Consider the following 23,198-nt stretch of genomic DNA (forward strand, 5'->3'; position numbering starts at 1 on the left):
TGTAAGTCATAATCAATCTTCCGTCTTCCCGTTATTTTATTGTCCAATGGCTTTATACTATAAGAGTTCGAACATTTTCATCTTTCCTCGAAAGTTGCATTTAGAACAAATGAATTGATGTCGAACAAATTTATTGCTTTCATGAACGTTTAATTGTTTTTACGTGGCTACCAATAAAAAAATTAGAAATGACTGTTTCTAGTACCTACAGTATGTAACCTGAGCCAAACCAAGACGAAACAAGAGAAGAAAAATAAAATACATAGTTTACAAAAATGATGGCGTTAGTTAAGAACTGTATGCCATGTTTACATAAAATGCTATACCATGGATCTTAAAGCATCCATACATTCGAAATAAGCCGAAACGCGCGTCATCAGGCCACGTATCCAGTGGACGGTGGCTGCACACATGTCGGTCGCAAAGAGTGGTTAGACCCTCGGCCATAGGCAAGAATTCACGCACGCCAACTACGCCAACGACACTTCTGGTCGACCTTTTACCCTCCTACTTTTCATAGTTACTTTCTTTGAAACATGATGACGATGATGATGACGATGATGATGACGATGATGAGGACGATGATGATGACGATCATGATGACGATGATGATGACGATGATGATGATGGTGATGATCACAGTATGAATAGGTCATACATGTGATACCTGTGGACGTAAAATATGCTGAAGTTGTATTCTGTTTTCATACTTGCTGAGTACATTTGGTGGACAAAGGTTACTTGAGGTCATCAGAGTTCAGTCTTAAAACATTTTAAAGAAAATTTACACCAGAAATAAACATTGGATGAATATTATACACTTAGATTGCTGATTCACGGTTTGAGTATCGGAATATTAGCATGCTAGAAACTGCTAGAAGTGTACAAAAGTAGTTCATTGAGGCGCTGATGCTCTAAACTATTTTAAGACATTTAAACAATTAAATATCTCACTGTAGACAACTATGTTCAGACAGAGTGGCAGTGCAGTTGAAACGTGAGCATGGGTGATTCAATTTCTTTAGCATAATTGCTGTGTCTGTTTATTTGTTACAATTTACCACTCGTGAACGAACGTAACGTTGCTGGCGTGTTAACTTGAACGTGGTAAAAAATAAGCGGGAGTGATGGACAGATGTACATTAGGTTACAATAATTTCTGCCTATTCTGAAAGAGCGACCTCTATTAGAATAATAACGCAAGTCAATCACTCTCTGGCTAGGCTGTATCAACGTATACAGTGACGTGGCGTCGACACGAAACTCTACTAGAAGGGACAGCAAAGAACCTCAAAAAATCGTCTAATCGATTTCTCATCATTTTACAATTTGCCTATGATAAGATGAAGGGCACATTTAAAGGTTTTAGGAAGGTACTTTTTGTCCTAGCCTCGGTTTTGGTTACCGCTAAAGCGGACGAACACGATCATAATGTGAGTAACTTCACAACTTCCAAATACCGATGTTTGTTGGAGGCGTAGACCTATCTGCAGCTAGGCTAGGCTATAGATAATTCTACTGTATAGGCCTACGGCATAGGCGCAGAATGACTATGTATAATGTACACTGTTACTCATCTGCCACGACGTAACCACGATAGAACAGGATATTGGCATTTCCACTTTAGTCTCAGGCATTCAGGACGTTTGGCAGTTCACGTTACTCGTACGCTTGAAGTAACAGACCGAAATTTGCACCATAGGCCTAAGTTAGGTTAGGCATAACCTAGACCTGTTTACAACAATACCTCTCAGTACAAGTTGCCAACATCTTTACTTAAAGGCATTGAAGACTCGCCCCAAACCGCGTGCGGCCATCTGAACAAGTTAACTTTCTGTTGCTTGCAAGTGACGTTTTGTTCATGTCGCTACAAAATGCAGACAGTAATGAAACGTGATACCTTGTTATCTTTAGCTGGACCTGAGATGTCCATCGCTGTATCGTTTGTATACTGTGCTGTGGGTATTGACCGCAGGCAGCTGCATGTACTGACTGTACACTTGTGTCTAATAACCAATGGTAGCAGGCTGTGTGTGTATTTTCTGGGATCAGTGGTGGTGTTTAAAACTTCTGTTACACCTCATTCGAAACTAGGTCAAATTACCGGCATTAGACGTTTCTTTGTGCGCAAGTTTTCACACCCTGTTAGCCCTGCCAATGCCTACCATTATTCGTTTACGTTAGTGTTGCAGATATTTGAGTAGGCTAACTTAATCTAGCCCACAGAGCAGAATATGATCCTGACCCTGTGATTTTGTTATAAGGGAATCAGTATCTAGGCTAGCCTAAGTTGCCTAGGCTAGGCAAGGCTTACTTGATTTGGAAGTTGGTGAACTATTAGGCTATCTGCAGAGATTTCAAGATACCACATTCACCATCAAAAAGGCCTAGGGCTGCGTTTAATTAGGCAATAAACTGTAGGTCAGATTCATTCGGAGTAACAGTAGAATACTCAATCGTAAGTCGTAACAGCATCTCGCTACACTGTCACGTGAACAATTACAATTTACAAGCATCTTGAAAACAATACATCACCTGGGGAGCAATTGCTGAATACACCACAACTGACACACATAGGCCTTTTCGAAAATGACTCTACATTGTTTACTAAAGGGACTTCTGATCATAATCTGTGAGATTCAGGAGTTGTGGGATATTCCGATATCGAGCATACCTAGGCTATGGTCTGTAAATGACAAGCCTAGAATTTCACCATTTTTAACCAATTATTAACAATGTAAGCGTATAATAAATCAAGCACCCACAAGCATTGCTCTGATGTACAGCACACATCAGTTACTGTACAGGCATATGCCGATATATGTGAACTGTATGTGTATATACTGACTCAAGCCTGCTACTGTTTTTGAAGCTCATTATTGCAGGGTATCCTGAAATTATGCCATTCAGTCATAATCAGAAGGTTATCACTTCTTTGCTTAAGTTGTAAGAGCAAGATTTAATCATTTTCCATAAACTTCCCTAATCATGTTTTCAGTTAGTTTTATCTCTGTAAGTTTGTAACCTTTAATTTGTTTGTGTTACCACTTTACTTTCAAAAATCAATATCAAATGTGAGATATATATTTGTCACTGACTCCTTTTCCTTTTCTCCCTTAGTATGATGAAAAAGAGGAGGTGGTTTTGTGGATGAATACAGTGGGACCATACCATAACAGACAAGAGACTTACAGATATTTTTCCCTACCATTTTGTCGGGGTAAGAAGGAAGCCATCAGCCATTATCATGAAACCCTTGGAGAAAATCTCCAGGGTGTTGAATTGGAGTTTAGCGGTCTAGACATAGACTATACAGGTAAACTGCATTTGTTTCTTTACTTGCAAGTCCAATAATTGCACGTTTGGGGGTGGTGCACCTACCGGCAAATAACTGTGCACATTTTCTGAGTGAATATTGCTACATTTTCTGAGGGAATAATGGTAAACATTCGGGGAATAATGGTGCACATTCTGGGGAGTAATGGTACACATTCGGTTGAATAATGGTACACATTGGGTTGAATAATGGTACACATTATGAGGGAATAATTAACAAGATCACACAGAATTAAGTTCATCATAAGAGGTTGCTTTAATGGGCTACCAAGGCAATTGTCAGAGGTATATATTTTTGTTTGTTTTCTATAGTTCATTTCCTGTACCTTTTTCATTAGCTGGGTGACTTCCATAGCCAAATTCTTCTGGGAAGACCATGGATTCTGTATATTTATCCCACAAACATTTTGCAATTTCCTGCATTTTTTCTTTTTCATTCTTTACTTTCTCTTTGTCTTATAAGTTGTTTTTAAATTAATTGATGAAGTCTGCTGGGACCATGTGTTTCCGATAACCCTTTTTTGGAGTGTTTTCTCGCTGTATCAGGTTGGATACGATTCACTTTACTTATGTAGTTGTTTGAGCATTCACCATGTCCACAGCTTGGATATGTGCTAATGTTATGGGTGGAGCAAGGTCTCAACGTAGTGGGTCAACCTGGCATCCTAGTTGCTCAGCAAGTTTGCCGACTTTTGTGGTAACTAATGCAACATTAATAACATATTCTATCCAATATTTTGACAAAGGATGTGAGAGCAATTATCAAGTACTAATTAGTTCCTATCTCACTTTCAGTGGATGTCCCACAGACCAAGTATTGTGAAGTAACTGTGGATGAGGAGAAGCTCAGAGCTTTCGTTTATGCTGTGAAGAACCATTACTGGTATCAGATGTATATTGATGATCTACCAATATGGGGTAAGCACCTCTCTGTAAACAAATGCGGGTACTGCAATATGGTCTCCATGGAAACTTGAATCACAGCAATTCCAAATTTTCAAATGGGTTTTTCGATAAATAAGGGGTGCAACTGTTTACATGAGTGATCTCCCTGTTATCCACCGAGCCAACTAATGTTTATTTGACCAGCTTATGTGAAAAAGAGATGGCAAGTTGTATAGGGGTTAGCTACAGGAAGAATATGTTGGTGCTAGTGCTGTGCCGTTTACACGTTTAAACGTGTGAACGAACGAAACATTGTTTAAATGTTTAATAAAACCTGATGAACGTTTAAACGAAACTATGATATCAACTGAAAATTAAATTATTGGCAAAAATTGTGTATCAATTCCCGTGTTTATTTTGTCAACAACACAACTTACGATCAGTCGAATCATAAACCGCGAACATAATCCTACTTTTGTCCCCCCCCCCCCGATGTATCCGGCGATATGAATGGCTTAAACTTGAACGCTGTTATCCTTTTGTGAAAACTTCCTGATTCGCGGCACAAGTGTACTTTATATCGAGCCGACAGCGGCGGCGCAGATAATCCAGTCAATACATGTTCGATCGAAATGATTACAATCCCTGTCCATCACGTTGAACTCTCCCACCAGACAATACCGGGTCAAATACTCGACTTGGTAATAGTTGTTCAAATACATGATCAAAGGAAATGTGTCGATTGGAGATCGTAAAAAAACTCTGAAAATCAGTAGCCTAGAGAAATTACCAATTGTGTACGAAAAGTAAGTTGGTACACCTTTCAAATTTTACGAAAGATCCAGCAAAACACTTTAGAAAAAATTCACGCGAAACTGGCATATCGTGCTAAATGCAACTAATGTCATGTAAACAAGGCTCTAGTACACCCATTTATGAATAAACCGTACGACCACATCTGGTGTAAAGCGAAGGGAAAAGAAAGTATTTTCTAGAATTTCCAAAAATGTCCTACCATAGTTAAGTGTATAGCAAATAGCCTAACCACCTCGTCGGTTACGGATCTCACGTAACTACAAAAACACAACTATTTTGCGAACTTGACGTTTTCTACAAGAACATGGAAATAATGTTAAGCATTAGTTAATCATGCCGTGTGGCCTAAAACATATTTTATTACAAGGTTTACTTTCATAAAGATGGCCATAGCTTGATATCTTGTGCTGCGTGTATGGTATGAATGTGTGCCTCGTGTATCATGGGGAGTACTCCATGAAAAGTTTCTTGGAAACGTGCCAAAAATGTTAACAAACAGGTGTTAGACAGGGGATGAGCGCACAGTTGTTTGGCAAGGTACCTGGGAAAATTCTGAGCACATATACAATATCCTACCGTAGTATATAAGTTGGATTAAACCGTACTGCAGTTGTAAACTGATGTACGTTTAGTGCTCACTATTCATTGTTAGGCAGTCTAGAAACAGGGCTTTGCCGAACGTTTTTTGTTTCATAATATCGGAGGTTCTGTAAGTTAAACTTTTTAAAGATTGTAAGACAGATTAAATCTCTTTTCATTTTATAACATAATACAGCTACTCTAACTTGTCATTTAAATTTTTTCATCAGCTTCGTGACAATTTAAATTTAAAAAGTTGTCAGTATTTTGCATCCTCAACTGCGAATTTTTTTTATCGCCAGACACGCAAAAATTTCCTTTTCCTTTTCCGGGGTCTTCGCCCCACCAGGGCCCTAGGGCGGTCCCCTGGACCCCACGCCTTTATGCTCGCACGCTACGCGTGCTCCGCGTTTTTTCACGATTTTTGCGAACGTTTAAACATTTAAACGAACGAAAAATCGGCTGTTTAAACGTTTAGGTCTTTAAACGAAAACTCACAGCCCTAGTTGGTGCTACAACAAGATAAGATGAGATCAACTTTATTAAACCTCACAAAGGGTAAATGAATGCTCACATAAAACAGTATACAAAAATAATATATAATTATAAAGACATGCACAAACAATCCTAAAACAATACAAGGATACTAAAAGTCATTTCAAAACTTTAAATAATGGCAATGATATTTTTTTGCAATTAGCCATACTGTGAGGCCAACTGCATGAGAGTAAGGAAAATCATAGATGAAAGTCACAAACAACCCACTTACATCTGTTTGTGAGAGATATTTTATTTTGGTCTGTATTTTTTCTCTTTCAATAAACACAACTGTCAAGCTTTACCGAATAGTTTACAAGTGTCTTTTAAACCTCCTTTGAAGTCTCGTTTTAATTATGTAGATTTTGTGTATCTTACTGTGTCTTCCTACTTAAATTTAACTGTTTTCCATTATTCATCTCTATGAAGACAACAGTAGAATGCAGTGAAAATAAGATCTTATTTAGGATGACAATCCAGTTGAATGGGCTCAAATTTAACGGTTGGTCGATCGTCCAAGACAACCAAAATCACGCTGGACAACCTCAAACACTGCTTAGGTTGTCCGACGAACAACTAGCGTATTTGCCGTAAGTGTTCAACACTTCAAACAAAAACTTGAAAATCCCTATTCTTTAAAAATGAGAATATGCCCACAAAAGTGATAGCAGGTTGTAGGTATCCGCCCTCATTCATGTTAGAAACAACATAATTACGAAAATTACAGTTTGGTACGTTCTGTAATAAGGGGAAAATCCTACACTTTAGGTGTAATGCGAAAGGCAACCTAAGAAGTTTCTTAAAAATGAGCCCTGGTCCAGGAGTTGAAAGGTTTTCTCACTTTCAACTCATCCCTTATGAACTATGAAAGTTGGGGTAAAGAAATAAAGAAAAATGAAGGCATTTACAATGACTTGTATTGCTGGCAAGGAAACATATGAAACGATTTGTACTTTTATTTTTTAATTTCATTTCTGTTTGAAGGAATTGTCGGAGAGGTTGATGATACCGCCAAACCTCCAACCTATTACATCTGGACTCACAAGAAGCTAGAAATCGGTTATAACGGGCCGCAGATCGTAGACGTGAATCTGACGTCGGATAACAAAGTGCAATTGGCAGAAGGGCCGATATCCTTCACGTACCAAGTCATCTGGAAAAAATCCAACATTCATTTCAAGGGAAGATTTGACAAATACCTGGACCCTAGCTTCTTCCAGCACCGGGTGAGTGGTTGCTTTGGTTACCAGGACCCATTAAGAACAGGTCAGAATTGATCGCGGTCCTTCAGACAAAAAAGAAACTTCTGGTAGCTGAAGTTGGTTGCTTAAGAAAAAGACATAACGGATATAACAGTACCCTCATAGCGTTTTGTATGGTCAAGATACCATTATTGTTGAAATTTGGTGGTATTTTGTTAATGCTTGTGGCAACAGCAGAATGTGAGATGTCATCGCAGCAATTCAGCTGAAAATGCATTTGTTCTTCATTATAATATTCAACTCACCTATTCATAGAGGAAAAGGATATTTCTACAATACTGTTGTATTTTGATGAAATTCTAAAATTTACAGAGGAAGCAAACATTCCAAATGTATCAGGATAAATCATAATAATCAGGATTAATAAAGATTTTAATAGGGAAGTGATCAATTCTTCTTTCTCATATAAGATTCACATTGCCTGTGACCCAGAATATTCTTTCAAAAAGAGCCTGTCTACTCACAAACAGTACTGCAGTTGCTACACCTCATGATGACTTTCATAATTTCACATTTTTTTATTTCTGGTTTTTGCAGATCCATTGGTTCTCCATTTTTAATTCCTTTATGATGGTCATCTTTCTGGTCGGTCTGGTCACTATGATCCTACTCAGGACACTGAGGAAAGACTACGCCCGATACAGCAAAGACGAAGATTTAGATGACATGGTAAGGCAGATTTTCAGCATAATTGATTTCTTGAGGGAGATTTGACAGGAACTAGAAAGTCCATTGTTTACATCGTTTATTTGTTTTGAAACTTAAAAGTAGCTTTTTACTTTGAATTTGCTGAATTTACTTATTATGTGGGGTGCCTTTTGTACCAATTATTCAATGTTATCCTTTACCATGTATATAGATTATCAGCTTGTCTTGTCAAGTTTGTTTTGTATTAAAAATGTATTAAAATAAAAGTCAACAAGTTTGATATTTTGGCCTATTTTTTGATAAAAAAGTGTTAGGGTAACAGATTGTTGGGGGTCAATAAAAAGTTATACTTGTTTTTTTTAATACTCAAAATGATACTCGGTATTTACGCAGACTGAGACTTGATTCTTGACTTAAAAAGTTAACATTCATTTGATGAAAATAATTAGCAGGATCCCTTGGTTGAACCAATTGTAATTTTTATTTAAAAAAATGCTTGTTAGGTAAAGAAAAATAGGCCAAAATGTGCTTAACATGTGTCCTGGATGTTAATGTTGTGGTAAATACTCAGTGTGACATTTCATGGTAATTTTTGCTTCTCAGGAGAGAGACTTAGGTGATGAATATGGATGGAAGCAAGTCCACGGCGACGTTTTCAGACCCGCCACGTATCCTACCCTCTTCTCGTCTCTGATTGGCTCCGGGTATCACATGATGTTGGTCAGCCTTAGCGTTATCATGTTCACAATCTGGGGTCATCTCTATGTAGAGTGAGTCTTCACCTAAACCCCTCCTGATATCTCATGGAGTACTCTTAGTTTCCATTGAGAGTTTTTCCTTTCGCCTTGTAGTGTGAAGGGAGTTGTACTTCATTCCCAAGACGAGCTGATGTACTGGTGTTATTCACCCATGTGGGGTCGTTTCTATACAGAGTGACCATTCAATATGGGTTATATAGAAAGAACAACCTAACAATGGATTCATCTGTTGTAATTAACCTCCAATGCAGCAGACTAACTAATCTGTCTTGATTAGTGACCATTTAGCAGTGAGACAGGCAGATAAAAGTCAGAAATAGCAGTTTCCATTAGTGACATTTGAAGTTTGATTGATTGAATGGAAGCTTTATTAAAATGACTTTAAATTTCAGTACATGCACTCAGCCACTAGCTGGTCAATTGTAAGGCAGATGTTGAGCAGGTAGTATTCAGAGCATGTAAGAGTAACAAAGATAAACTTCTTCTTGTGTTTATTGCGTTGGACATGCTTTGTGGTATTATCGTCACCACCAACAATCTTTTCTCCTTTCAGCCGAGGGTCCATCCTCAGTACATCCATCTTTGTCTACGCAGCTACTGCACCCGTTAACGGATACTTTGGTGGTGGCCTCTACTCTAGGATGGGAGGTACTTGATTAATCTATGGTGTTGTCCCTGTCTTAGTAAGGTTGTGTCAGTGAGTCTGTATGGTGGTAATGTAGTTGTACAGGATCTGCATTTGCCGACATTGTTCTATGGGGAATGTGTTGACGGTAGGATTTTGTCACAAGTCATACACACAGCTGTCTGTGCAGTTTTTTCATTACCACAAGATTTTGTCTTTAAATTTATTTTATTTTTCCACTTAAAGCTGTTGATCATGTTACTGCTTGCGGTTCTTTAATGTGGTGGCTTGTGAATCAAGATCTAGCATTAGGGGTAGGGGCAGAGAAAAAGGGGTGGGTGGAGGAAGGTAATGGATCCTACACCTAGTTAGTCATATTATACAGCAGCGGTCTGAATCAGTCCACCTTCTCGCATCCAAACATGGATAAAGCTGTTGATGCCCAAAGTAAGCCACAGACCATTTGCTTACGTTAACAGGAATCTATTTTGAGGATAAGCGTGCCTTGTAGAGACCCAATTTCCTAGGGAGGATTTTCATGCTTTAATTATTAAATTGTTTTCAGGCAAGCAGTGGATCAAGCAGATGGTTATCAGTGCATTTCTCATTCCCTTCACTGTCTGTGGCATGGCCTTCTTCATAAACTTCATCGCAATCTACTACCATGCCTCCAGAGCTATACCATTCGGTACAATGGTAAGTTCCCCTCCCCCCCTCCACACCCTCACCTTCCATTCTTTCTGTCCACCCCCACCCCAAAGGTGGAATGACAGTCATGACCAGGCTTGGGCTTTGTATCAGGAATTTAATTGGTTGAGTTACCATTGTCATATTTCAACACTGTTAGAGGCTATTAAGAAGATGAACCAAGCCCAAACAGTTAATTAGTAATGTCTATGCCAGTTGTGAAATGAAAGTTGTAAGTGTCTACTCTCCAGACACTACATGAAGCTAGTTCCACGAAATAATAATAAAACATATGCTGGAAGTACAAAGAAATTCTGCTGCAGTAGGATTTCTGAGCAGTCAGGCTGAGAGGAGGAGGATGGGGGTGTGGTTGGGTTGGAGAGGGGGGGGTGTGAGTGTTCTATACAGGCATCCACATGATGTAGAACTGTCTTGATTATTGTCTGGTTATACATAGCTGTGCTTTAATAGACATCAGAGCTTTGGGATTTAGACTAAATGATGGCCAACTCGATCCCCGTATTGCAGAAAATCCAAAATAACCTTACTTGTTGGGAATTTGAAAATATCTGATATTGGCTGGTTTTTGTGTCATCATAATGTTTTATTTATTTATTTATTTATTTATTTATTTTCTTTTTGCTCAGGTATCTGTGTCCTGCATCTGTCTATTTGTCATCCTACCCCTAACACTAGTCGGGACCATTGTTGGAAGGGCCATCTCTGGACAGCCCAACTTTCCTTGCCGAGTTAATGCCGTCCCACGGCCCATTCCCGAGAAGAAGTGGTTCATGGAACCTAGCATCATCGTATTACTGGGGGGCATTCTACCATTTGGTTCCATTTTCATTGAAATGTAAGTAATGTTTTCATATATAGATTGAAATTACTAAGAAGAAAGAAAAACCATCCCAGCTTGCTGATCATATTCATTGTTTGAAAAGTGAAGAAAAAATTAGCTTTCGAGCCGTACCTTGAGATCAGAACTTGCAGTTTGATTCCCGTTTTTAAATCTTCGTAAAACATGCTTTTTATAGATAATCATGGGAATAGCAAAAAAAACAAGGAAACGCAACATGGAAAATGAAACGAAGCCACAAAACACCTTATCCTTTTCTGCAAAACAATAATAATAATAATCAGGCAGTTGATTCTACCACGCTTAAGCGACTACGAATTTGGGAGAAGCCCTGAAGGGCTTATGGATTACAACTTTACATCGGGTGGCTTCCAGTTCAACATTTTAACTGAAATTTGGAATCCTTTCAGTCGAGAAAGTCATTTCAGATGGGAAAACCGTAGATTGCTCTTGGATGAAAAACCCATTTTACCGTGACCGGGCCGGGTATCGAACCCATAACCCTCCTGATTACTAAGCCTCATTGCTTCCAATGCCACCACCTTTATCCACTCGACCAGAATGCATGTAGAATACATGTGGAAATAAATGAAATAGCATTATACCCCCCCCCCCCACACCACCCTCCCAATAAATTCTAGATATTTGGTCAAGTGAATATGAATGTGACTTTTTTAAAGACATTCAACAATTTCAGACTAAATATTGTCATAATTCAAACGTTTAATCCATTTTGGATTTTCTTTCGGTTCTTTTCCAATCGCAGGTATTTCATCTTTACGTCGTTCTGGGCTTACAAGATTTATTACGTCTTCGGTTTCATGTTGCTGGTCTTTGTAATCCTCATCATAGTCACTGTCTGTGTGACCATCGTCTGCACATATTTCTTGCTAAACGCCGAAGATTACCGCTGGCAGTGGACAAGCTTCTTAGCCGCAGCATCGACAGCATTCTACGTCTACCTTTATTCTTTCTACTATTTTATTTTCAAAACAAAGTGAGTTTTACGGCTGCATCTCTCAGAGCTGCAATTTTTTTTGTCGGTTGATTTTGCCATGAACTGCTACTTACTAGACTCCCATCATTCTTTCAAAGGAAAGATAAGGTATCTGAGAAAATAATAATCTGTTACTCTTGTAAACCAAAGCTACTGCAGGAAAGATTAAATTAGGCATCATCATAGGTTGACAGATGAAAACTATCAGGCATTATGTAAATTTGTGGGTCACCTGATCTTCTGTATTTGCCTAAACGGTTAATAAATTGCTTAATGTTAGCAAGCTGATGTTGGTATGTCACATGGATCTCGTAGTAAGAATAAATAGCATCCAGTTATGTTTGAATGTTGCATCCCTTGTTCTAAGACACAGGATATTTTTCCTTTGCATGATAAAGATTCTTACACTTGAAAATTAGCAACATTCAAGAAGAAGAAGAAACAATGTGAAAAGAAGTTTGTGGCGAGGAGTGAATATTGACTTGTTTGATTACAAGTTCCCAATCAGGTTTCCATTTGGTCAGATATGTGGTATGATGTATGTATGTAATACAAGAATGACTTCTACATGCTGGTAATATCTATGATTGTTGGCTAATCATCGTGTTTTCACATACTGATGCGATGAACATGCCTTCATCAAGGTTTTTTTTTTCTTTTGGGTCTGTTATACTTCCCAGAAGAATTGAACCTGTCTGTCTTTCTCTCTTTTCACAGAATGTATGGGCTATTCCAGACCACATTCTATTTCGGCTATATGGGCGTGTTCAGTATAGGCCTGGGCATCATGTGTGGTACCATGGGCTACGCGGGTACCAGTGCCTTTGTTTACAAAATTTACTCCACCGTGAAAATAGACTAAAAGCTCGGTATCAAATTTGGACGTATCTGCAGTGTGGTGCATTTTCTCTCGAGTTTCGACCAGTTTCATCATCCAGCGCTTTACTTCTCTGCGAAGGAACTCGACCATTTCCTCGTGGCTGCTACTGCTACTCCAAACGATACGTTGAAGACTTCTGCTGGACCTGCCGACGAAGATAGCTTCAAACGGGGATCAACTTTGGGAAACAGAGGTTACAGAGTGCCGTGTCCACGAATCCACCAGAGAAATTATTGCGCTATTTTCGTCTTGTCGAACTGCGAACAAAGACTTTCTTCTTTCCTATTTACCAGATGTTGTGCGTGTGGTAAGGATCTTTTTCGTTTGTGATTCCTTTTCATCATGAATATGCATTGACTCTTACGGATATTTATCCTGCTCGTGGATTCATTGTTTGGAATGAGGAAACAAACTGTCTCTATGGTCATGATGTCGTGAGAAATTGAGGGAATTCTCTCTCACGATGAAACTTTTTTCTTTCTTGAGTTTGTGTATTAACCGCAAATATATCCCAGATATATATGGCACTTTGAACCGACCTTTGTTTAATACTTTTATAAATATTCATAACTTTATCGAATATTGCAATATCGAGGAATGAAAGATTAATTTGGCAAATTTACTTACCATATTGTTGGAAGCTGGTAATGTAGGAATCAGTTAGCACAAAATATGTGGGATATTTAAGTAGCAGCTTTGGTGAAGCTGAAAGGAAAAATTGTTGTCTGTACCATCTCTGTTTGTTGTTATTTTCTTGGGTCTTGTTTTTAAAGTTTGGGCTACTGCATACATGTGATTCATCTTGTAGTAGCCACCTTATACAGTTGTTTAATGATATCTTTTAGACAGAACTGTTCATAACAGTATTAATGTTTCCTTCGTACATTTGAGAGGGTGACTTACAACAGATTCAGGACAGACAATATATATACAGATACCCAGAAGGCATTGTAGCTTCATGGCTTTGTTGCTTTTAAACAGAACTGAAAATTTGACTCTTTGAGATATCGTTGAAAGATGTATAATTATCGAAGTGTGTGTGATGTTGACAAAAATCGGCAGACTTGCAAATATTGTACCTATTGTTAAAGAAGATGTTACATCAATTGGTTGCTACATCTCACTTTATGGGATGTTATACAGATACACTTCCTACTGTACACTGGTCACTGTATTGTTGAATCTAGCCTCCAGCAATTTCATAATACCCAGCACATCACCATGTAACCATGTAATTAGTTGAAACTGGGTTCTGATTAACATTCACGTTGGAAAATGTAAGTTGTGATATGACAGTTAAAAGTCAGAAGCTACTCAGGAAAGAGACAACATGCTTCAGTAAGACCTATCCATATGAATTGTGAATCTCAATGTTTCATTTAACAGCTTTGTGCTAGTGTAAAACATTACAGCTTTAGCTTTTACTAATATAAATCATTTATTTTCCAAGGATCAGAAAAAGTTCAGCATAGTTGCTCTAAACATATTTCATAATTTTCTCTCTTTTTGTTTCTTTGTGGAAGTGCCAACGATATTCATTAGTACTCAGCTGTACGCAACAGCTGCGGTCTATTTACAGTGATATGCCACTGATTTATGGGCTTGATACATCTGTCAGTGCTCGTAATGATAACATTTGGTCGTTCAAAATGGCATAATATGATTCATCGCTCTAGAAAAAATAGACCATGCATACCTTCGGTACAAAGCTGAAAGCTGACTTTCATGGGATTAATACAGTTCAGTACGATAGTTTTCCCGCAGCTGTGTGGATTTAACAAAGAAGTACATGCAGCTAACTGTGTACAGAGTGAATTCATCAAACATTTGAACTGTACTTCAGAATTTTCAAAGTGTTTTAGGAGTCTAAATATCATGTAGTCCATAAGGGAAGCTATGCTTAAAAGTATACCAAAAAAAATTACATTTAAAAAATTAATTTAATTACAAATTTTTACTTTTCATGTAAACAGAGATTGGAATATGGGCAGTTGTTTCTGTTAAAACGTCATTTGTTCTTTTTTTTTGCATGTTCAATAGGCTGTACGTTTTGTTGGTATGTATACACGTAGTTACAAATAATTATTAATGCCAGTTGGTTTTTATTTTCACAACATACTTAGAGATCGCATAGTATCTGAAAGTCACTTGTATAGATAATGACTCTTGACACAATTTCTACCAAACACAGGCCAAAGTAGACAATGGTTGGTACATTTGTAATAAAGTCCCTTGTGGTTTTTACCTTTACCCTCAGCCGGTATGGTGTACATGGCAATAGCTTAATCAATGCTACTAATGAGTTATCTGAAATGACTGTCTCTCGCCCGTACAAACAGGTCTTTTTCATATTTATGGGGAAGTTTCTCTTCTTTTTTGGGGGGGTGGGGGAGAGGGAGGCTGAAAATCTCAGTCATTCAGAGGAGATTATGATTGAATTCTTTACAAAAAATGTAAAAAACATCAAAAATCAAGTTATACATTGTTGTGAGAGCAATGCATTTTGTGATAATGATGTATACTGCATTCCATATCAAGGTTTGTTGGTTATAAACTTATGAAAAAGCTGGTTCAGGTGTAGGATTAAAAGAAATGTGTTTGAAAAGAACAATAATGAATTTTCTTTGTGTGGATTTGTACGATTGATGCTTAAAACTTCTCTAAACTGAATACTAAATATATACTAACTGTCGATTGAATAGGGAAGGTGGTTTATATATATAGTATGAAATGGGGAAATAATTGCATTGTTGAGTTTTACATTCTATTAACCAATAAAAATAATTGAAGATATTATAGTGGCTGTTTGTTTTCATTGATGTTAGAATCAAGAATATATTCATCACAAGGTTGATTGTTCAAGTAATTAAATATGTCATCAATAAGAAATATTACTTTTATTTGTAGATTGAATGTTTGATTAGATTTACTTCTTTATTAATCAATAGATTTATCGATACATATGTAACTCATGTATGTGTTTTCTCATGGTTACCTCATGTTTTGGTTGAAGGCATTCGGATAGCTTGGCTTCAATGGATCTAGCATATTGACAGTACCATTCTATGGTTACATATAGTTAGATAATTTGATTTCAGTTATAACAGTGCATTTGATGTTACACTGCTCCCATATAATAAGCCTTTATTAACCATAGCTCCATGTTTGAAACAGCAACATCCATCTTCTTCACTGGGGCTTAAATTATAAACACCAGTCAAATGTTTAACCACGTCCCAATTTATAAAAGGTCAAGTTCAAGTGTAAGAAACACTAAGTAGCCATCCAGTCCCTCTAGCATTGAGTACCAACCAATGTATCCAAGTGAGTTATGTTTCATCTTCATATGTGATTAGAATTCAGTCATTCTTGTTTTTTCATCTTTTCACTTTGTAAAATGAGTGGTTATGTCATCTTTTTGTAGGTAGTACATTGACAGGAATAAATGTATTTGTTTACAGTTTTACATAGCAACATTGAAGTTTTAGAAAAAAACATTACCACCAGTATAAGTTTTTACATCCAAACCCCTGTCGTCATGATTATTATAACAATTTTTGGGTTTCACTTCGCACAGTGTGTAAGCTCTAAAACGAACTACCTGCAAGTCAGCTATTTAAAACAGGAAAATTCTGGATTTGTGTGGTTATCTGAAAGATAAACGTTTCCCAACAACTCGGAAAAAGTTTTCTGTGTAGAATTCCTAACCAGTTTTGCCCATACTGGATGTATGCATAGTTGTGACAGTACAACAGGCTTAGTTCAAAGTTAAACTTATGTACATGTGTGTTGTATCTGAGATATTATTATGATTGTTAAAAAGGCAAATAAATAAAAAATAAAGACATATCTATGAAGCCATTTCTTTTTGGTGAAGGTAACTTTAGAACAAAATTTGGGGTTTTGTTGCATTTCTGGATTAATCATTCAAAATGACTAATCCTATAATTATTAGTTATAATGTTAATGTATTTAAAAAACAATACTTATTAAAATACAAAAATATAATAAAAAATGGTGGCATATAATAACATAGTGTATTACAGAATAACTGTTTACAAATGACACCTGAAAGTTTTAAATCAAACAATTTTCTTAATTACTGTTATTTAACCAACATTAATGTGTAATCAGCTTATTTGTGTTGCAGAATGGTTGGTAGTGTGTTTCGGGGAGGGTCACTGCTGTTTTGTAATCTTTGACTCTGCTTTACTGAGTCACACAGATGTGTTGTAGGTTGAATTTATTTAATATCCATTCCACGTCAGTTATGAATGACCAATATCGACGCTTCATAACCAACCTTTTTTTTCTACTCTTCTTTTTTTAAATGCCTTTAACGATATTTATTTAACTTTGTTTTGTTTCTTAGATCATATGGAAACATTTTGTCTAGAGCTTTTTTTTCCAATAAGGGTGTAATGCCTCAGAAGAATTTAGGCATACATTTTCAGATAAGAGTGTAGCTTTCCTAGGCATATAGAAATTCACACATGAAATATATTTTCCATAGATATCAAGAACGATTTGTTTTTACAATTTTGCTTTGTTTCAAAGAGAGAATATAGTGTTCTCTTGTTCTTATACTTGCAATGATTGAATAGGACTCAGCATTGATTCGTTAGAAAGTTGTTGTGACCTCATTAGGCCCACATTATTACATGCTTACAGTCCTAGCGTAGCATATCAAACGTTGTTTTCTTGTTTTGGGATGAAGCAACAACATTTTTACATACTTTGACTGTAACCATATTAGTAATATGTTAAGTTTCCTGCAAGCCATTTTTGTTTTCTTTACCATAAGGTAGAAAACCTAACTTCTTACTTTTCCAATTTTCTCCATCAGGGAGGAAGAACCTATAAAGAATTTGGACCCTGTTTTTTATTTTTTTTAACTTTCTTTCTTTTGAAGTGTTTGTGCTTGTGATATTAAGACATTTAATGAGCGCACTGTGGTCATTCTAATCAGTGTTGGTGGTTCCATTTAGTTTTGTTTGTGGGATGTGCATTAAAATAATAAAGGAATGTTATTACGATTAGTGACTATTATTATTAGTGTTATTGCTTTGTGTTAAAAGTAATCAATTTGATTAATGGGTAAATTTGTAATATAACTTGGTAGTATACATCTTGTTAGGATCTTTTTCAAGGATTTTTCATGTTGTTTATTTATTTATATATTTTCAGTTTGGCTTGTATCGTCAGTTCATTTAGCTGTAAACAAACCTCCAATTAAATATGAAATTCTCCCCTTCTCTTCCCATTTTTTTCCCCAACAACAAAACATATATCATCTGGGGGTGATTTACTTTAGAAGAGCAACAGAAGTTTGTTTCCTTATTAATTGTTTAAATCTGACCAATGTGTTACTCGTTCTTGTCCTGTTTGTAGGTTTTTAGTTTTTGCTCTGTTAGTCACCTACAGGTTCCCATTTGCAACTTTAAACCAGTTTCAATTATATTTATGCCAACATTGACATTTGTACCAGACACCTTGTTAAATGTTACAGAATTTGTCATAGATTTGAGTAAATTCTCTCAAAGGTTCTCAATTTGTGAAAACTTTATGGAAGGAATAAAATAACCTAGACAAGAAGAAGGGGGTAGTTAGTTTGACTCTACTCAAGATTACTGCAACCAATTTATTTACTTTCCAACTTCCTAGAGAGATTTGAAGACTGTCTGAAACCAAGTAGTTTGTTTGGTACCTTTATCACCCCCCCCTCTCTCCCCTCCCCCCTCATTGTTCTTTCTATTTTAAGGTGAAACCTTGGCCCGAGTGACCCCATGCCTCAGCTAACTCATTGTAAAGCTCCACTTACAACAGAATATTAGTCAAAAAGTGTACTGTAGATACATTGTTGAAAGTTTGTAAAAAAAAGAACCTCTCCATTGTTTGACTATCGTTTTTTCTCTTTGTTTATATTTTGTAGACCTGCATATTTTGTTCCTTACTATTTTTATGAACTTACTGTCTTCACCATCTCGATTAGTACACTCTTTTCCTTTGAAATGTGTACAAAATTGTCTGTACAATCAAAAATAAATGCTTCTAAAGAACTTAACATTCAATTCTCAGCTCTTCCTTGATTCTGTCTGTTCATTTTCTCTAATGTGAACATTTACTTTGCAGCCTGGCACAAAAAAAAAGTTAATACTATTGTAAGTATTGTGTGTGTGTCACAACTCAAGTGTCATTTTGGCTTACAGTAACATAAGTATGTAGACAGAGCGACATTGAACATTTAGCAGCATTCAATATTTTAAATTTAGTTTCTGTGTTCTCTCGGGAATGGGGAAAGAGATGCTCGAAAGTTACCTGTAGGATGGGGGGGGGAGGAGAGAATGGGATGGAAGGCTATGTGGTATTGTTTTACACAAACTGAATGGGTCTTGCTGCCCTATTCTCCCCACCCTAGACCTCCTGTATTGAAGGAACTGGAATATATAGTTATGAGACAATGTAAAACTGCCAGAGGTAATCTTTGTCAGATTGAGACGTCAAGAAACCCGCCTTGAATAAATAAATGAATATAGCTATACACTGCATGAAAACATTTTCAAGTTATCATTAAGTGAATCAAATGTTGAGAAGAAATATATACTGCTAGGATGATCTGCAAGGGTAGGTGCCATGTTCTCAATATATTATCAAACAAGGGGCAAAGTGGAAACTGAAGCATGCTCGCTCCACCACAGACAATCCATACTTTGTGAAGATGTATCCTAATAACCAGGTAATTTCATACTGGAGGTCGGTATCCAGTTAAGGGTTGCCAATATGCTTTGAAGGATCGTCCAAAAATTTGGGAGAAACAAAGACATTGCTTATATTTGTAGAAAAAGTGGAAAAATACATTACTCCAAAAGTGACCAAATCAAACACCATTTTTCAACTAAGCACCCTTAATTTATTTTAAAAAATCTCAAATGTGATGGAATACTCCTGCAGGCAGTAATATTTGTAACTGGAGGGTTAGCAGAATAATCAAGGGGAAAATGGTCACTCAGTAAAAAATGGTTGAATGCCATGGTTTTAATACCAACTGTTCTTTTCAGTAGTTATTTACTGTATTCACCAATATTTTGTCTCGCCGGTGCCTCTTTGCTGGATCTGGCATAGGGAAGAACACATTTACAACCAAATAATGGCACAGCCTCGAAGCAACATTTAATTCTGAAAAAAAAAAATGATTTCTTGTATTTATTCAAGTCTTTAAATGGACTCCACAAAAATAGATCTTTGATCACAATCGCCTGAAAAAGGATAAAAATAATTTTGTTGTGTTACAAGTTTTACTATAGGGTTAAAACCTCTAAAACCTTGACTAGGCTATGCAAAAGGAAACAAAATTGCATTACCATTTAACATCATATAAAAAAAACATTTTATCAAAAATTTTAATTGACAAAGACAAAGGACTTAAAAAACAAATTGGTTATGATATTATTTTAAAGAAAGGAAAAACATCACCAAAAAAACTATATATCACAATTGTCCAAAAAATTGTATCAGTAGATAAGATTAGAATACTGAATATTATTAGATGGTAAAAAATAAGTTTCTGTTGGAGATGGTGAATGATAATTTTATATGTACAGAAAATTAACACACAGACAGGAATACTGGTTTAATGGATTGCCTGAGTCTAGACATGGTCAGAAAATGCATCATCCCCGAAACAGAATCTTCTCTCTTTTATTCAGCTAGGAATAATTTAGTGTACAAATTTAGTGTAGCAGTCCTTAAGTTTCTCTTGTAAAAAACTATAGTGCCTGTGTGTGCAAAACTGCCACAGATCTGTGCACTTGTATAGCAAAGTTAACCCATTCTGCAATTCACTGTGTGATAAGGTACTGGATATATTGTTCCCCTTTATTATCTTTTGAACTTCAAGCTTTATATAATCTAAAACATGATAAAACTCAACTCCTGGAAGCAGTTGCGGGTTGCTTTCCATTAATTAAAATGTCATAGCTCAGAAGTAGGACCGAAATCCTGAAATTAGTAGGGTGAGCCAAGTTCACTCATCGCTGTTGAATGCAATTTTTTCACTTTTTAGGGATTCGTATGATATGTGATCCAATTCAAAATGTCATCAACCAAAGCACTGTACTAGCTGCACATCTGAGATGACTGTGTATAGAGTTCATAGCGTAAACCCAATCAGTGTAGTTTCATATTAATTTCTTCCCCTGATTTCACCTACTCACTGATTAACCCAAATCTCCAAGGAATGTGTCTGTTAGATTAAGGAATTTTCAGTGGTTTCAGAGACAGCAGCCTGTCATGTTTCACAGAATTAGAAGGGAATGCTATGACAGGGGCCCTCTGCTCATTTAGGGCGTGACTGAAGGTCCACATTCTTTGTCAAAGTCACCACAATGACAGACTCTTTGCATCAAACTGACCACATTTAATTTTACACCAAGTATTTTCCCATGACCAAGATACTAGTTCCTTATAAGAAAGAAAACAAAACCCGAATAAACATTATTTTTCCATATGAGAGAAACATATTCCTTCCTTTTCCTTTCCTCGTAAGAAATTTATGGACATACTTTCCTTTTTGTCTATGCACGTATGGATATTCATGGGCTTTCATTTTGAAAGAATGTTAACATTTATCAGCTTTTACCTTGAGATAAACTTACTTTTGCTGTCCTCTGATTAACAACTACTTCTACACACCCCCTCCACCACCACCCCTCTTCTCCCCCACCACCACCCCTCCTCTCCCCCACCACCAACTTTCTACATGCACACATGAGGACACATCCAAATTAAGGGTTATCATTTAAGAAATAAATAACTTGCTGATACATCTGTATAACAGACAAAAGAACAGTAAGTTAACATTTTTGATATCAACTGCACAATTTATTTTTGATCGGCTTATGGTGAAATTTGCATCCAATTCCTGTGTTCCGTTTGGCCACGTAACAGTATATGAGTTGAACATTATTTTGTACCCATGGCAAGAGAACATGAAGCAAAACAGGTGTGATGTCACAGAAATGTCACAAATTAATGTCACAAATTAATGCTATGTTTCTACTTCAAAAACTGAGACACATCTCATGACACACCTCAGTCGTTGGCATACAGTTGACTTCACATATCCCTTAGGTGAGGTGAGTTGGACCCCCTGTCCAATCCCAAGGGTCAAAACATATCAAACTGAACAATAAAGAAAAACTAAAACATTTTGGTGTTAGTGTGCAGCTATGACATCACACCTGTTTGCTTCAAGTTCACTTTTGGTACAATCCATGACATATCAATTATTTTCCAATTGCTTGCAAATTTCACCAGGACTTATGTGCTTATAATATGTTCATATTTTCATCAATCAAAAATAAATTTTCCTCTGACTATCTTTTACTTCTACTAACAAAGTAATTCTTCCTCACCTCTCATGGTGGACTGACTAACGTTGTCTCTTCTAAATTCCACTCATCAATATGGAATGGTGAGAAACTATTAACAGGTATTAACACTTCAGAAACTTTAACAAACAAATTATAGCATATCCAACAATTGGGAGCAATCTTTTCCTATAACAAGTGGACAGCTATATCTGAAGCAATCCACAGAATTTTGGAGCCAACTCTCAATTCCCTCTTACGATTCTTCAAAAGATACCTGATAGTCGACTACCACCCAAAAAACTTAATATATTTTCTCTGACTTCCTCTCCCCAAAATTGTTCATCCGTGACAAACTTTTGGGACTTAAATACTATCTTTATGCATCCGCACAGCACCCTAACCATTATCGATCAATCTTTACTTTCAAAAACCTTTAATACTTTAATCCTTTTTATTTTAAAACAATTTTTACTCGTTTGGTAGGTCGTAAACAATCTCGTCGTCAAGTTGGTACTTTGCGTGGAAACCTTTCCTGTGTATGGTATCGTCAGACACAAAGTGAATCGTCAACTCATCGCCGCTGGTAACGATATCTGGTGGAAGCTGCGAGAGAGAGACAAAAGCACGAATGGGATCAACTGTCATTATTCTTGGCAAAACAAAAGAGTAATTACTGGAAACAATTGAAATACTGCCATTACCTAGTTCAAAGCGGTGGGCTGGTGAATTTGATCTTTGTTTGTGCATAGAACAACTAAGGAAAAAGTGCATCTGTCGATCAAGATGGGACACCACAAACAATATAATTCCTTCTTGAAATATATGGAAGTTCTGTGGTAGAGTGAATGAAAGCATACATGCCATGCCAGCAAAGTTTACTGAGCCTTTAGGCATTGTAACCAAAAATGAGAAAAAGGGAAGGTAGACTTAATTCTTACAATCAAAATGGGAAATGAAA

General features: G+C 36.7%; 2 protein-coding genes across 3 annotated transcripts in view; one reads left to right on the forward strand and one right to left on the reverse strand.

Moving 5' to 3' along the window:
• Window positions 1-1,225: 1,225 nt before the first annotated feature.
• On the forward strand, window positions 1,226-18,933 carry LOC139968989 (transmembrane 9 superfamily member 3-like). Its single transcript, XM_071973647.1, has 11 exons — window positions 1,226-1,433; window positions 3,121-3,316; window positions 4,132-4,254; window positions 7,138-7,379; window positions 7,953-8,084; window positions 8,667-8,833; window positions 9,375-9,469; window positions 10,012-10,142; window positions 10,781-10,989; window positions 11,759-11,989; window positions 12,707-18,933. Exons 1-11 carry the CDS (start codon window positions 1,344-1,346, stop codon window positions 12,849-12,851), a joined length of 1,761 nt encoding a protein of 586 aa, XP_071829748.1. The 5' UTR covers window positions 1,226-1,343; the 3' UTR covers window positions 12,852-18,933.
• Window positions 13,643-23,198, reverse strand: part of LOC139968988 (tolloid-like protein 1) — a 56,368-nt gene continuing 46,812 nt past the window's right edge. For both annotated transcript variants that reach the window (XM_071973645.1, XM_071973646.1), the window contains exon 19: window positions 13,643-22,843. In XM_071973645.1, the coding sequence (XP_071829746.1) occupies window positions 22,709-22,843 (135 nt within the window). In that variant the 3' untranslated portion in view covers window positions 13,643-22,708. The remainder of the gene's footprint in view (window positions 22,844-23,198) is intronic.

This window comes from Apostichopus japonicus, chromosome 6 (genome assembly GCF_037975245.1).
Source record: "Apostichopus japonicus isolate 1M-3 chromosome 6, ASM3797524v1, whole genome shotgun sequence".
NCBI lineage: Eukaryota > Metazoa > Echinodermata > Holothuroidea > Aspidochirotida > Stichopodidae > Apostichopus > Apostichopus japonicus.